At 45.4% G+C, this 13,799-nt stretch overlaps 1 protein-coding gene across 1 annotated transcript in view; it reads left to right on the top strand.

Annotated features, from left to right (window-relative positions):
* The first annotated feature begins 1,869 nt into the window (after nt 1–1,869).
* ATP8B3 (ATPase phospholipid transporting 8B3) overlaps nt 1,870–13,799 on the top strand; it is an 89,366-nt gene continuing 77,436 nt past the window's right edge. The window contains exon 1 of the mRNA XM_069077567.1: nt 1,870–1,962. Coding sequence (XP_068933668.1) covers nt 1,870–1,962 — 93 coding nt within the window. The remainder of the gene's footprint in view (nt 1,963–13,799) is intronic.

Genomic DNA, 13,799 nt, shown 5'->3' with positions numbered 1-13,799 from the left:
TCTGGGAGGGCCCTGAGAACACAGAAGGTCAAATCTGGGAGGGCCCTTAGAACACAGGATGTCAGGCCTGGGAGGGCCCTTAAAACCCAGACTGTCAGAACTGGGAGGGCCCTGAGAACACAGAAGGTCAAATCTGGGAGGGCCCTTAGAACACAGGAGGTCAGGGCTGGGAGGGCCCTTTAAAACCCAGACTGTCAGAACTGGGAGGGCCCTGAGAACACAGGATGTCAGGGCTGGGAGGGGCCTTAGAACACAGGAGGTCAGGGCTGGGAGGGCCCTTAAAACCCAGACTGTCAGAACTGGGAGGGCCCTGAAAACACAGAAGTTCAAATCTGGGAGGGCCCTGAGAACACAGGATGTCAGGGCTGGGAGGGCCCTTAGAACAGAGGGAGCCAGAGCTGGGAAGGCTCTTAGAACCCAGGATGTCAGGGCTGGCAGGGCCCTTGGGACACAGAATGTCACAGCTGAGAGGAACTCTTTATATGAAAAATGTGAAAAACCAAGGCCCTCAGTGTGAGTGGCCTAAAGCCTTTGATTCTAACCTGTGTTACCTTATTCTTCAATTGTTCTATTTGTGAATCCACAAATAGGCATCCCCACAACCTGAGTAGAAGCTCCAGGCATGATCCTTAAGCTCCCTTGTTCCTCAGGCAGTTCATATATTCTATGGCCCTGGGACTTGTTAGTTCCTTCCTTGTCCTTTCTCCCCCAGTGAGGGGAGTGTTCTTCATGCCCACCTCAAGGAAGTGTGTGTAGGGAAAGGCTGTGTATCTCTCTCTGTTAGTAGGTGTACCTCCATATGTCTTTGTGTGTAACTCCATGTTTCTGTCCAGTCATGCGCATGTCTGGTGTGTATGTGTTTCTTTTTTTTCTTTTTTGCTTTTCAGAGGGGGAAGGCAGGGCAATTGGGGTTAAGTGACTTGTCCAAGGTCACACGGCTAGTTTTGTTTTAAGTGTCTGAGGCTGGATTTGAACTCAGGTCCTCCTGACTCCAGGGCCAGTGCTCTATTCACTGAGTCACCTAGCTGCCCCTTGGTGTGTGTGTTTCTACATGTGTGTGTCTCAGCACATCTGGTGTGTTTCTGTGTCTGCTGTATATCTGATGTTTGTGTCCATGTCTGAGCACACAGCTGATTGCTGCTGATGCCAGTGTCTCTCACCTCTCTTCTCTCTTCTTTTATCCCTCTCTTCTTGTGTCCTCTTTCCCTTTCCCCCTTCACCTTTCTCTTCTCTTCCTCTCTCCTGTTTCTCTCTTCCTCCTTTCTCTCTCCCCTCTTTCCTTTCTCCCTCTCTTTTCTCCCTGTCTTATCTCATTCTCTTTCCTATCTTCTCTCATTCCTTTCCTATTGTTTCCTCCTCTATCCTTTCTTTCTCTTGGTTCTTTCCTCTACCCTTTCTACTCCCTCCCTCTCTTCTCTTTCCCTCTGTTTCCTCCTCCTCTTCTCTTGCTTCTCCATCTCCCTCCGTCCTCTCTTCCAACTCCCCCTCTCTCTTCTCTTTCTCTTCTCTTTTTTCTCTCTCTGTCTCTCTCCTCCGTCCTCTCTCCACCCCCCTCCCCATGTCCCTCTGCCCTCTCTTTTGTCTCCCCCCTTCTCTCTCCTTTCTCTTCTCTCCTCTCTCCCCCCTCCTCCCTCTCCCTCTCTCCCTCTCTCTCCCCCTCTCCCCCGGCCTGTCTTCCGTCTCCCCCCACCCCCCTTCTCTCTCCTTTTTCTCCTCTCTCCCACTGGCGCGCTCTCTCTTTCTCCTTTCCTTGGGGCGGCTCGGCTCCCAGGGCCCCGGGGCGCTGGGGGCGGAGCTGGAGCCGAGCCGGCCCCTCCTCCTCTTCTTTTTCCTCCTCCTAACCCCTCCCCATCCTGCTTAAAAGTCCCGATGCTGCCGGGGGCCCCTCCAGATGCGCCCTGGGCTGTGCACTCCCCAGCTCGGAGACCCCCAGGTGCGGCGCTGCCTGGCCCCGGAGAGCAGGTGAGCGCCCGCCCAGTACCTCCGCACGCAGGCTCAACTCCTGGGGCCTCCTTCCCCAGGTGGTTCTGGGAGACGGACGGAGTGAGGGAAGGAAGGTCTGCCCTACCTCTCCCCCGTCCCAACAGGTGGGTCGAAGAGATTGAGCTCCTTAGTCCGGATGGGGTGAAAAACAGCAGGGCCGGGCATGGGGAAGGGTAGAGCTCCTTTGGCTCTCCTTCCAGACCTGGCGGCGTCCCCATCGGTCAGCAGGTGTCTCCTCAGGCGACTTCAGTCTCAAGCACGGTCTTCATTCTCTAAGAGTGGGGTGGATTGAAGGGAAGGACTTCTTCCCACTTTTCAGATGGGAACACTGAGGTCCAGGCTCCTAAGCCGGAGATGGAGATAATGGTAATCGCTAGGATGGGAAAGAGGACTGTGACCTTTGCTTCTACTGAACTTGGCTTGGTAGGGGTGCCAGGGGTGGGGGTGTGTGAGGGGATGGGTCCTGGGCTGGCAGTATGATTCAGTGTGTGACTTCGGTAAGTTCTTCCTTGGGCCTGGCCTCAGTTTCCTTATCTGTAAAGTGAATGGCTCATATGAAGTGACCTCTGAGGTCCCTTCTTGCTCTGACTTCCTAAGGGCCCTTCCAACTGCACGTTGTGTTTTTATTTATCTTGCTTGGGTTTTAAGAAAGCCGAGGAAAATGTGTGCCCTCTCTGCAATGCTCCTTCTCTTTGTCAAGCTCAAGGAGATCTCCAAAGTGTGTATGGGCTGATCCCTCTAAACCTGCCTGGCTCTCAGAGACCCAGGCTCCATGCCAACCAACCCTACCAGTGCAGTGTGAGCCAAGTTTGACAGATGAGGAAAACAGGGGGTACACAAGTCAAGGAATTCAGAACCCAAGATTTTGAAGCTAGGAGGGATCTTGATGCTGATCTTGTCCAATTCCTTCATTTGTCAGATGGGGGAAACAAGACCAGAGGGATTAAAAGAGTTGTCCAAAGTCTCTGAGTGGCACATGGCACATGGCACATGGCAGTGCAAGGGGGTGTGGGGGGTGACTGTATTCCAGAGTATTCCAGATCTAGAGTTGGACTCTAGATCCAGAGTTCTTTCCATTATACCATGCTATTCCTCTAAGGGTCCTCTCAGGTCTGAGATCTTGGGTTCTAGGGGTATTTCCTACTCCTATGTTCTAAGGGACCTCTCAGCTCTGACCTTCCATGTTCTTATATCCCATGTTCTAAGAGCCCCCCAGCTCTGACCTCCCATGTTCTAAGAGCCCCCCAGCTCTGACCTGCCATGTTCTAAGAGCCTCCCACAGCTCTGATCTCCCATGTTCGAAGAGCCCCCCAGCTCTGACTTCCCATGTTCTAAGAGCCTTCCTAGCTCTCACATCTTACATCTAAAGGCATTCCCTGCTCTGGTGTTCTAATAGGATCTGAGTATTTCTAAGTCTTTTGGCACTGAACCCCTTCTCTTTTGTCCTCTGGCTGTCTCTTTGTCCCTTTCCTACCTCTGAGGAGTAGCCATAGGAAATGAAGATCTGAGGATGTCTGGGGATCCCCACCTACATCCCTGATTTCTGATGAGGGTGTGTGTGTGTTTAGTTTCAGTTCAGATTATTGTCTAAGAACCTGATTTTACTTATACTTCCTGCGCCTGCCTCTCCTTTTTAATGTTACTTGCTGCTATTCCCTGCCTCCCCTCTTCTCATCTAATCCCAGGGACCCACTCTCAGAGAATGGTCAGGAATCCTACTTTGGCCCTGCCCCTCCCCCCAGACAAAATGGGACATCATGAAGTTGGGAAGGGGATGAGATTATCTGAGAACACTTGGCTTTCCCCACAAGGAAGCAGTTAGCCCTCTGGTGATGGGGGCTGAGACAGGGGCACATTTTGGACTGGGAGTCTAAAAGGGATGATTGAATTGTCACTAGGAATATTGGTTTTTAGGGGCCTGGGATTACCAACCAGGCATTGGTACTTCTGGAGTTAACACACTTTGGGGAAGCCCCTTCATTTCTCTGTCTCTTTATTTATCTGTAAAATAAAGGGGTTTGACTAGAGGGTTTCTAAGGCCCTTCACATCTGCATTTCTGTAACACATCATTTGCTCCCTGTCTCTGGCCCTTCCTTTTTCTGTGTTTCTGTTTCTTCCTCTTTAAAATGAGGGGGATAAAACAAAGATTGCTCCTGGGACCCCAGAGAAGTCCCATACCAACCCTGTTTGCTGCTCAGATTGAGACAAGCTGACAAATTGATGTCCCACTTGGGTTAGAAAGAGGGTAGAGAGGAGGAAAGGAAACTTTCCTGGAGGACTAAAGGAAGATCCCTTTGGCAGGAACTTCAGAATACAGGATACTAGAGCTAGAAGGGCTCTTAGAACAGAGAATATCAGAGCTGGGAGGGCCCTTGGAACACAGAGTGTCAGAGCTGGGAGGGCTCTTAGAACAGACAATATCAGAGCCGGGAGGGCTCTTAAAACATGGAATGTCAGATCTGGGAGGGCCTTTAGAACACAGGATATGTGTGTGTGTGTGTGTGTGTGTGTGTGTTAGGGGACCTCAAGACACAGAATGTCAGAGATGGTAATGACCTTTGAACTTGTGGCATGGATTATTTGAAATAGAAAGGACTTAAGAGTTTTACTGAGTCCAAATCCTCCATTTTGCAGGTGAAGAAACTGAGGCCCAGGGTAGGGGATGGGAGAAGTGACTTGCTGAAGAAAGTCAATAGCTGGACCAGCATGAGAAACCAGGTCCACTGTTCCCAGTCCAGGGCTCCTTCCAGAATACCACCTTTCCTGGATGTTTGCTTGAATACAGTGATCCCATACAGGGATCCCAAAGCTCCTTATTTAGGGGCAGGTGTCCAGACAGGACTTCATAAATATTTATTGCCTTGGAAGGAGAGTTACTCTTCATCTGACCATTCCTTTAGGTCTCAGGAACTGGGAGACCCATATTTTCTTTTTTTGTATGGGGAAGTCCTTTTACCTCTCTGGGCCTCAGCTTCCTCATCTGTAAAATGGAGATAATAATTTGTACTGTTTGACTCCTACGGTTGTTGGAGGAAAAGCCCCTTTTTGCAACCTTTAAATGTGTTATTTTTATGTCAAGTGTGCTGTAAATCTTAATGTGTTATATAACTTTTAGCCATTAAAACAGTGCTGGGGACATTATCTCCATTAGCCTTCTCTGTGGAGAAAAAATGCCCTGTGGGAGTATATATTTTTTTGTTGTCCATTAGGATGCATCTTCAGCATTTTATTTCTACTTTTCACAGGGAATTCGAGCACCAGGCCTCACACAGGATAGGCACTTAATGATTTCTTGAACTGAATTTCCCATCAACCTTCACTGTTTGAACAGAAGTTTGCTCATTTGTAAACTTGTGATAAAAATGTCTTCCTTGGCTTATCATAGGCTCCCTGTCTACCACCTCTGCAAAAAAGAACAATTATAATTTCTACAACAACATACTAAAGCTAGCATTTCCAAAGCATTTTAGAGCTTGCAGGAGACTTTATACATTGGAGTCAGGAAGACTTAAATTCAAATCCTACTTCAGACCCTTCCTACCTGTGTGACCCTGGGCAAGTCACCCAACCCCTATTTGCTTCAGTTTCCTCACCTATAAAATGGGGATGATAATAGTGGTACCTGTCTCCCAGGATTGTTTTGAAGATCCAGTGAGGTAATACTTGTGAAGGGCTTAAGGCGTGGTAGTCACCATATCAATGTTAGCCATTATTAACTCACTGAATCTTTACAGCAATCCTGGGAAGTGTGTGCTATTGCCATACCCATTTTACAGATGAGTTAAGTGCTTTCTCATATCTCTTCTCTGGGTCTGGGTCCCAGGTGTGGAATATGGCAGATAATGTCAAATTTTTCAATATCTTGATTAGTTTTGTTGAACTGATTTCCCAAGGGATGGCTCTCTAGGGAAAGGTGAAGAAAGGGATAGATTGGGAAATATAGGAGATGTAAACACAAAAGATAGAAGTAAAATTTTATTTTGAAAGAATACCTGCCCTCTTTATCTTGCAGGGCTGTGGACAGTGGAGAGTGTTGATCCAAGGAATTCCCTGATCAACTTGATAAACTGGGGGTGGAGGGACTGGGAGCCTTTGGAACTTTGGAAAGTATAGCAGGCATATGAAAGGTGGGTTTTGTTAGGCATAAGAAAGGCACTTTTGGGGCAGTTAGATGGCACAGTGAATAGAGCACTGGCCCCGGAGACAGAAGGACCTGAGTTCAAATCCATTCTCAGACACTTGACACACTTACTAGCTGTGTGACCTTGGGCAAGTCACTTAACCCCAATTGCCTTGCCTTCCCCCCTCCCCCCAAAAAAGGGCACTTTTTAATATGTGTGTTAGTGGGTGGGGAGGACTTATTTGGGGAGAGCAGAAAAGGAACAGATTCATTCAGACTTCTTGCACTTTGTTCACCTGTCATCCTTCTTCCTTCTTCCCACTTATGTCTTGTTCAGGGACATGGAGAACTTGGCTGTGAGCATGGCATGTGTGGGCAAGAAGGCGGAGGATAGATTGTTTGGCTCACTCAATCAGCAGGCATTTATTGAGAATCTATGTTGTGCCAGATACTGTGCTAGGCACTGGATCCCTACCTTCAAGGTGCTTACAAAGTATCTGGGGAGGGGAGCACACACACATATAACATGTGTGAGCCATCATTATGTGTGTATACACACATGCACATGCATATATAATACACATATAATATGTATTAGCAATATATACACCTACATACATGTACATAATACGTACGTATATATACATATATTTAAATGGTTTATTTTTTAGCATTCTTTTCTTTTTAAATTTTGAGTTCCAAATTCTCTCCCTCTTCACCCCTTCCCCACCCACTGAGAAGGCAAGCAACACGATATCAATTATATGTGTGACGTCAGACTAAACATATTTCCCTATTAGTCACATTCCAAAAAAAAAACCCAAAAAAATAAAGTGAGAAAATTATACTTTAGTTTGCCCTTAGATTTCTTCAGTTCTCTCTCTTGAAATGGTAGCATTTTTTTTCCATCATGCTTTGAAATATATATTTGGAATATATATATATATTTGGAATATATCATTATATCGGTCAGAGTGATTAAGTCTTTCACAGTGGATCATCATTACAACATTATTGTTACTGTGCACAATGATCACCTGGTTCTTCTTACTTTGTATCAGTTCATATAGGTATTGCCATATTTTTCTGAAACTACCCCCTTTGTCATTTCTTATAGTATGATAGTATTCTATCACAGTCATACACCACAACTTGTTCATCCATTTGCCCAATTGATGGACATTCTCTCAATTTCCAATTTTTATTCACCACAAAAAGAGCTGCTATAAATATTTTTGTACATACAGGTCCTTTTCTTTTTTCTTTTATCTCTTTAGGAGACAGACCTAGTAGTGGTATTTCTGGGTCAAAGGATATGCAGAGTTTTATATCTCTTTGGGCCTAGTTCCAAATTGTTCTTTAGAATGGTTGGATCAGTTCAGTACACCAGTTCTTTTGTGTATCTATTTCCCCTTCATCCCTCCAGCATTTGTCCTTTCTGATAGGTGTGAGGTCATACCTCAGAGGGTTTTTTTTTGCCTTTCTTTAGTCAATAGTGATTTAGAGCATTTTTTCATATTAGTATAGATAGCTTTGATTTCTTCTGAAAACTTCCTGTTCATATCCTTTGACCACCTATTAAATGGAGAATGGCTCTTATTTTTTATAAATTTGACTCAATTCTATACCCGGTATATATTTGAGAAATGAAACCTTTATCAGAGAAACTTGCTGTAAAAATTTTCCATATTAATTGTCTATGGTACCTTTTAGCAAAATGTGGTTTCCCTGATTATCTCTTTTAATTAGCTTTATTTTTGCTTTTATTTTGTCTGAGATCATAATTGCTATCTCTGCCTTTTAAAAAATTTCAGCTGAAGCATGTTAGATTTCGCTCTGTGCATGTCTTTCTGTTTCAAGTGTGTCTCTTGTAAACAAAAGATTGTGGGATTCTGGTTTCTAATCCATTCTTCCATCCACTTCCTTTTTATGGCTGAGCTCATCGTTTTTACATTCACAGTTATGATTACAAACTACGTCTTTCCTTTTATTTCCTTTTCTTCTGTTTCTTCTCTCTTTTTATCTTGTCCCTCAAAAGTTTATTTTGCCTCTAACTACTACCTCCCTTAATCCTCCCTCCCTTTTATCACCCCTTGTACCATTCTATTATCCCTTTCCCCTCTGTTGGGTAAGTTAGATTTCTAAATGCAACTGATAGCCTTCCCTCTTTCAACTAATTCCAATGAGAGTGAGATTCAAGCACACTTCCTTTCCTCCACTCCACTGTAAAAACTCTTCCTTGCATGCCTCTTTTTTTTTTATATGATAAAATATCCCATCTTCTTTGGGAGAGGAGTTTTAAAAGATATTCTGCAAAAGGATTCAAGATATATCTATTATGGACTTGTTTGTGTGCAAGGCAATGGTTAGGTACCAGAGATACAAAGAAACAAAATGTCCCTACCTTCAAGGAGCTTGTAATCTTTTGAGGGAATAGAACAAGGAAGAAGCAAGTTATATATAAATTATATGCAAATGGATACAAAGTTCAGTCAAGAGGGACAGAGAGGTAGTGACTGGGGGGATGAGGAAAGGTATCTTGTAGGAAGGCAGGAAATCCGAGAGGTAGAAGTGAGCAGATGAATTCCAGATTACCTCTGTAGTCCTTTATAGCTTTAGACTTGCCAGTGTTTTTCAAGGGCAGTGGAATCCTTGTCATTCAAAGTCTTTCATAGTAGACTGGGTGACTATTTGTAGGGTATATTGTTGGGGGGATTTCTTGTTCAGGTGTGGGTTGAGCTGTTGTGGTCCTTTCAAATTAAGAAAATATGGATGTTGGGGCGGCCAGGTAGCACAGCGAGTAAGAGCACCGGCTCCAGTGTTGAGAAGACCTGGAGATCGAATGCCGGGCTCAGACACTTAGCACTCACTCAGAAACACCTGGCCGTGTAACCTTGAGCAAGTTACTTAACCCCAATTGCTTAGGGGTGGCCAGGTGGCTCAGCGAGTAAGAGCACTGGCTCCAGTGTCGGGATGACCTGGATCAAATCCGGGCTCAGATACTCAGCACCACACCCAGAAATAATAACTGGTCGTGTAACCTTGAGCAAGTTACTTAACCCCAATTGCTAAAAAAAAAAAATATGGATGTGAATGTGCTTGAGTGTTTATGTGTGTGATGTACAGAAACAGGTTTAAACTCTATTCCAGTGATTCTGGCATATGTGCTTTTCCTTATATGTGATATTCATTTCCCACCTCTGTGCCTTTGGCTAGCCTGTTCCCTATTCCTGGAATATTATTTCTCCTTACCTCTGCTTCTTGGGACTAAAGCTGCACTAAGACTTTTGGGACACCCCATATTTTGGGTTTACTTACCCTATGTTCATGTTGTTTCTGCAGGTAAAATGTAAGTTCCTTGAGGGCAGGGACTGTTGAATGTTTTATTTTTGTATTCCTCGTGCTTAGCACAGGATAAGTTAGGGAGAGAGACTGGAGCTGTGATTTCACTGATATAGAGAACTCTCTGATGGGGAAATTACCTCAACCAATTCATATAGTCACCTTCTATGTAACTGATAATTTTAGAGACATAATAAATGCTTATTGAATTGAGCTCTCTTCTTGTGGCTGCCTGCCCAAGGTACGTAGATGGTAGTTTGGGATACTCCTTTCCTGATGTCAGAAGGACAGCTTTAGGTAGAAACTGAGGGCTGCAAGGTCCTATTGAATCCAGCCAGCATGTTTACTATGTACCCAACCCGGAGCCCTGCTTGGATCCAAAGGAAATGGGATACTTATTTCCTGTCCTCAAGGTGCTTACATTCAGTCAGACAAGCCTCAAATACAAGAACCAGGCAAGAGAATAAAGAATGAGGGCTGACAGAGATTACAAGTGGTATCACAAGTGAGTGTGCACTTGGAGCTTGGGGGAGGAGAGGAGAGATTACTGGAGGTAAACAGTAAGAGAGAGCTTCATGGATAAAGGGGGGATAGGCAGGGGTGGGGAAACTGTGGCCTTCTAGGTTCTCAAGTGCGGCCCTTTGACTGAATCCAAACTTCACAGAACAAATCCCCTTAATAAAAGGATTTGTTCTGGACTCAGTCGAAAAGCTGCATCTAAGGACCTAGAAGGCCACATGTGGCCTCAAGGACAAAGGTTCCCCACCCCTGGGTAAGGATGGAGCATCTGACGGGAGGACAAAGGGTGTGCCACTCATGTGATGTATAAGCCAAGGTGTGAGGTATGATGTTGGGGTCTGGGTGAGAGGGGCTGTGTAGCCCATCCCTCAGAGTCTAGTTTCCACCCCCTCCCCAGAGTAGCAGATCTTAGAACTTAAAGTCTGGGAGAAGACAGATCAGGGTGGGAAGGGGCAATCGTCTGTGTCAACCCTTGGATGGGACAAGTGGCAGGTTCCCTAGAGTGGGACATAACACTATCACACATGGTGACTCAAGGCAGTCACATGGTGAATTCAGGTGTCTTGAGTCTTGGAGCCAGTGGAGAACCAGTAGGAAAAGACGTCCCCCATTGCCCCACTCTACATAGCTCTGTCTTTCTTCTTCCACCAAGCTTTAAATGCTGAGTTTTTAGTAGATTTGTAGGTGTAATTCAACTTAGTCCAGTCCAAGCATCATGGTAGGACAAATCAAAGACATGTGGGATTTGGAGTTAGAAGATGTCACCTTGGCTGCTTCCTGTCTGTAGGAGCTTGGGCAGTTGGCTTCCCATCTCTGGGCCTCAGTTTCTTCATCTGTAAAATGAAAGGATCAGGCTTGATAATCACAGATATGCCTTCTGGCCCTACATTCTCTGGTCCTATAAAGAGTCCTTTCTGGATCTACCTGGCCTATCCTTGCCTGGGGCCACCATTTCCAATACCAGAGGAGCAAAGCCTCAGCCTTGGGCAAGTCACTTAACCTCCTCCTTTGGCCCCAGTTTCCTCATTTGTCAAGTGAAGGCTGACTTTCAGCTCTAGGTCTGTGATACTAGCCTCCTAGGACTCCACGGGGTTGCCTAATATCTGTGTATTTGGACCATCTCTTTAAGAAACACACACACACACACACACACACACACACACACACACACACACACACTGCAGATGTCACCTGAACAAAAAGAGAGTTAACTGACTAGCCAGGAGGCTGGTGGCCCTATAGACCTGTTTCTAAGAACCCAAAATATCAGAGCTGAGAAGGACTTTAGAACAGCATGTCAGAACTTGGAGGGCCTTTAGAATACAGGATGTCAGAACTGGGAGGGCTTTTACAACAAAGAATGTCAGAACTGGGAGGGCCCTTAGAACAGAGGATGTCAGAGCTGGAAGGGCCCTTAGAACAGAGGGTTTTAGAGCTGGGAGGGTCCTTAGAACAGAGGGTGTTAGAGCTGGGAGGGTCCTTAGAGGATATGGGATACAGTCATTTTAAGGATAAGGTAACTGTAGCCTAGGAAAGGGAGGTCATTTGCCCAAGGTCACATAGGGTATAATTGGTCTAGCCAATAGACAATTAATAACAATCAGTGTATATGGTCAGTGCCACGTGGGTAGGACAGACAGGACTGAGGAAACTCAGTGAAAGGAAAGAGATCTCTGCAGGCTGGTGAGACTTGACCTGGTCCTGGAAGGATGGAGAGGATTCAGCCATGTGCATAGGAGGGAGGAGAGACCTTTGGGGGGGAGCCAAGGTATAGAAAAGGAAGTGTCATGTGAGACCTATTTGTCCAGACCCCCTGGTGTCCCATGGTGGGAGATAAGGTGGAAGAAATCAGGCGGGGAAGAGCCTTGAATGCTAGGCAGAGGACATTGGGAGCTCTTGATGGTCCTTGATTACTGAAAGCACAGTCAGCGTTAGGTTTTAAGAAGGTAGATTTTGCAGTATGTGTAGGTGGGATTGCAAGAAATAGACCAGTTACCTTCATTCCTAATGATCCAGGGTACCTAGCCTGAGTTTAGGCCTTTCGACCTTACCTTGCCTCTGGCCTTCCCAGGAACACTTGCAGCTTGGCTCACGGTTCTTCATTATCCTGGTGATGAGTGAGGACAGTGTGGCCTGTGGATGGAATTTTACCTCCCCTTGCTCCCTGATCCTTTCTCTCTCCTTGCTCCTTCTTCTTAGTCAGACTCTCCTCTGTCCCTGGGGGATGTTCTCCCTGTCCCCCCTATTGTCCCAGGTCCTAGCCAAGGCCCAAGGTTCTGGGATTATCCATGCAAAAGGGAGATCACCTGCTGAGATCACTTTCTCACCAGGTGCTAACCCCAGACCACCTTGTCCCAAGCTTCTTCTTATAGTAATTCCTAATCTCCAGATAACAATAATTTGCTTTTAAAAGTTTCACTGATGCCTTCTGTTTTTTTTTTTTTCTTATATCAGAGTCACTGCTGGAAATTCCACCCTCTTTCCCACCCCACCCCAAACTGAACCTCCTTTGTAACAAAGAAAAGCAGTTAAGACAAAGCACCCAGTTTCAGTGACTTCACTTGTATACAACAATCTGCCCTAGGATTCTCCTACCTTTCTGCTGAAAGGAAGGTGACATAGTTTATTATGTGTTCTATAAGATCATTATTTGTTTTTTTTTTTAGTTTGTTTAGTGACTTAGTTTTCTTAGAGCTTTCTGAGTTTGAAAGAGGCCTTTAAAGTTAAATCCCAGTATGATTACCTACATTTTACAGTTTAGCAAATGGGAACTCAGAGGGGTTAAAATGACTTGTTGATGGCCACAGAGCTAGTAAACCAGGATTCAAACTCAGGTTTTCTAACTCTATGTCAAGCACCCTTTTCACTAATCTAGACTACCTCTCAGATGTGGTCGGAGGACTTCATCTTATAACTACAAGCTGTTTCTCCTCCAGGTGACTCTGCCTGACTGTTAAGATTATCTGGGTTAAGATTATTTTATCTGCGTTAAGATTCAGACAAGAGATTGGGCTCATAGGATCACAGATTTAGCACTGGAAGAAAACATCTAGTCCTGCTTCCTCATTTTATAGGTGAAGAAACTAAGTCCCAGAAAAGACAATTGACTTGTCTAAGATTATACAGGTTGTAAGCAACTGAGTTGAGATTTGAACCCAAGTCCTCTGACTTCAAATCCAACCCCTTTTTCCCCTGCAGCACGTTGGCCCTCTGTTCCTATGCCTAGCTTCCTATAGGCCTGTGGGCTGACTAGGTAATAATAAACCTTTGGGGAATTGCTTTGGAGCCAGCCCCAAGACCTGGATTCAGATTCCAGCTCTCCTATGTACTGTATTTTTTACCTTGGGCATGTCCCTCACCCCTCTCTGAGATCCAGTTTCCAGATCTGTAAAATGAGGTTAGACCAGCCTAGGCCCCATAAACTTGTTTTTAAAAAATATGTTGGTAACTGTACTTCTGTAGAATTGCTATCCTTGGCAATTCTCCACTTTTTATTTTATGCATCTAAAATGTTATTCTGAGAAAGGGTCTTTGACTACCCAAGGGGCCCAAGAGGCAAAAAAGGGGAAAAACCCCTATCTAAGGTCCTTTCAGCTCCTTCTAGTTCTAAATCTTTTATGAATGGAATGGAATTCTTTACTTGTATGAAGAGGCACTTGGGAGGGCCCTTAGAATATGGAATGCCAGAGCTGGGAGGGCCCTGAGAACACAGGATGTCAGAGCTGGGAGGGCCCTGAGAACACAGGATGTCAGAGCTGGCAGGGCCCTTAGAACACAGGATGTCAGAGCTGGGAGGGCCCTCAGAACATAGAATGTCAGAGCTGGGAGGGCCCT

This window comes from Petaurus breviceps, unplaced genomic scaffold, assembly GCF_028583685.1.
Source record: "Petaurus breviceps papuanus isolate PSGF00001 unplaced genomic scaffold, PetGlider_PUasm1.0 108, whole genome shotgun sequence".
Lineage (NCBI taxonomy): Eukaryota > Metazoa > Chordata > Mammalia > Diprotodontia > Petauridae > Petaurus > Petaurus breviceps.
The sequence above is the reverse complement of the archived record's forward strand: the minus strand, read 5'-3'. Positions and strand labels throughout refer to the sequence as shown.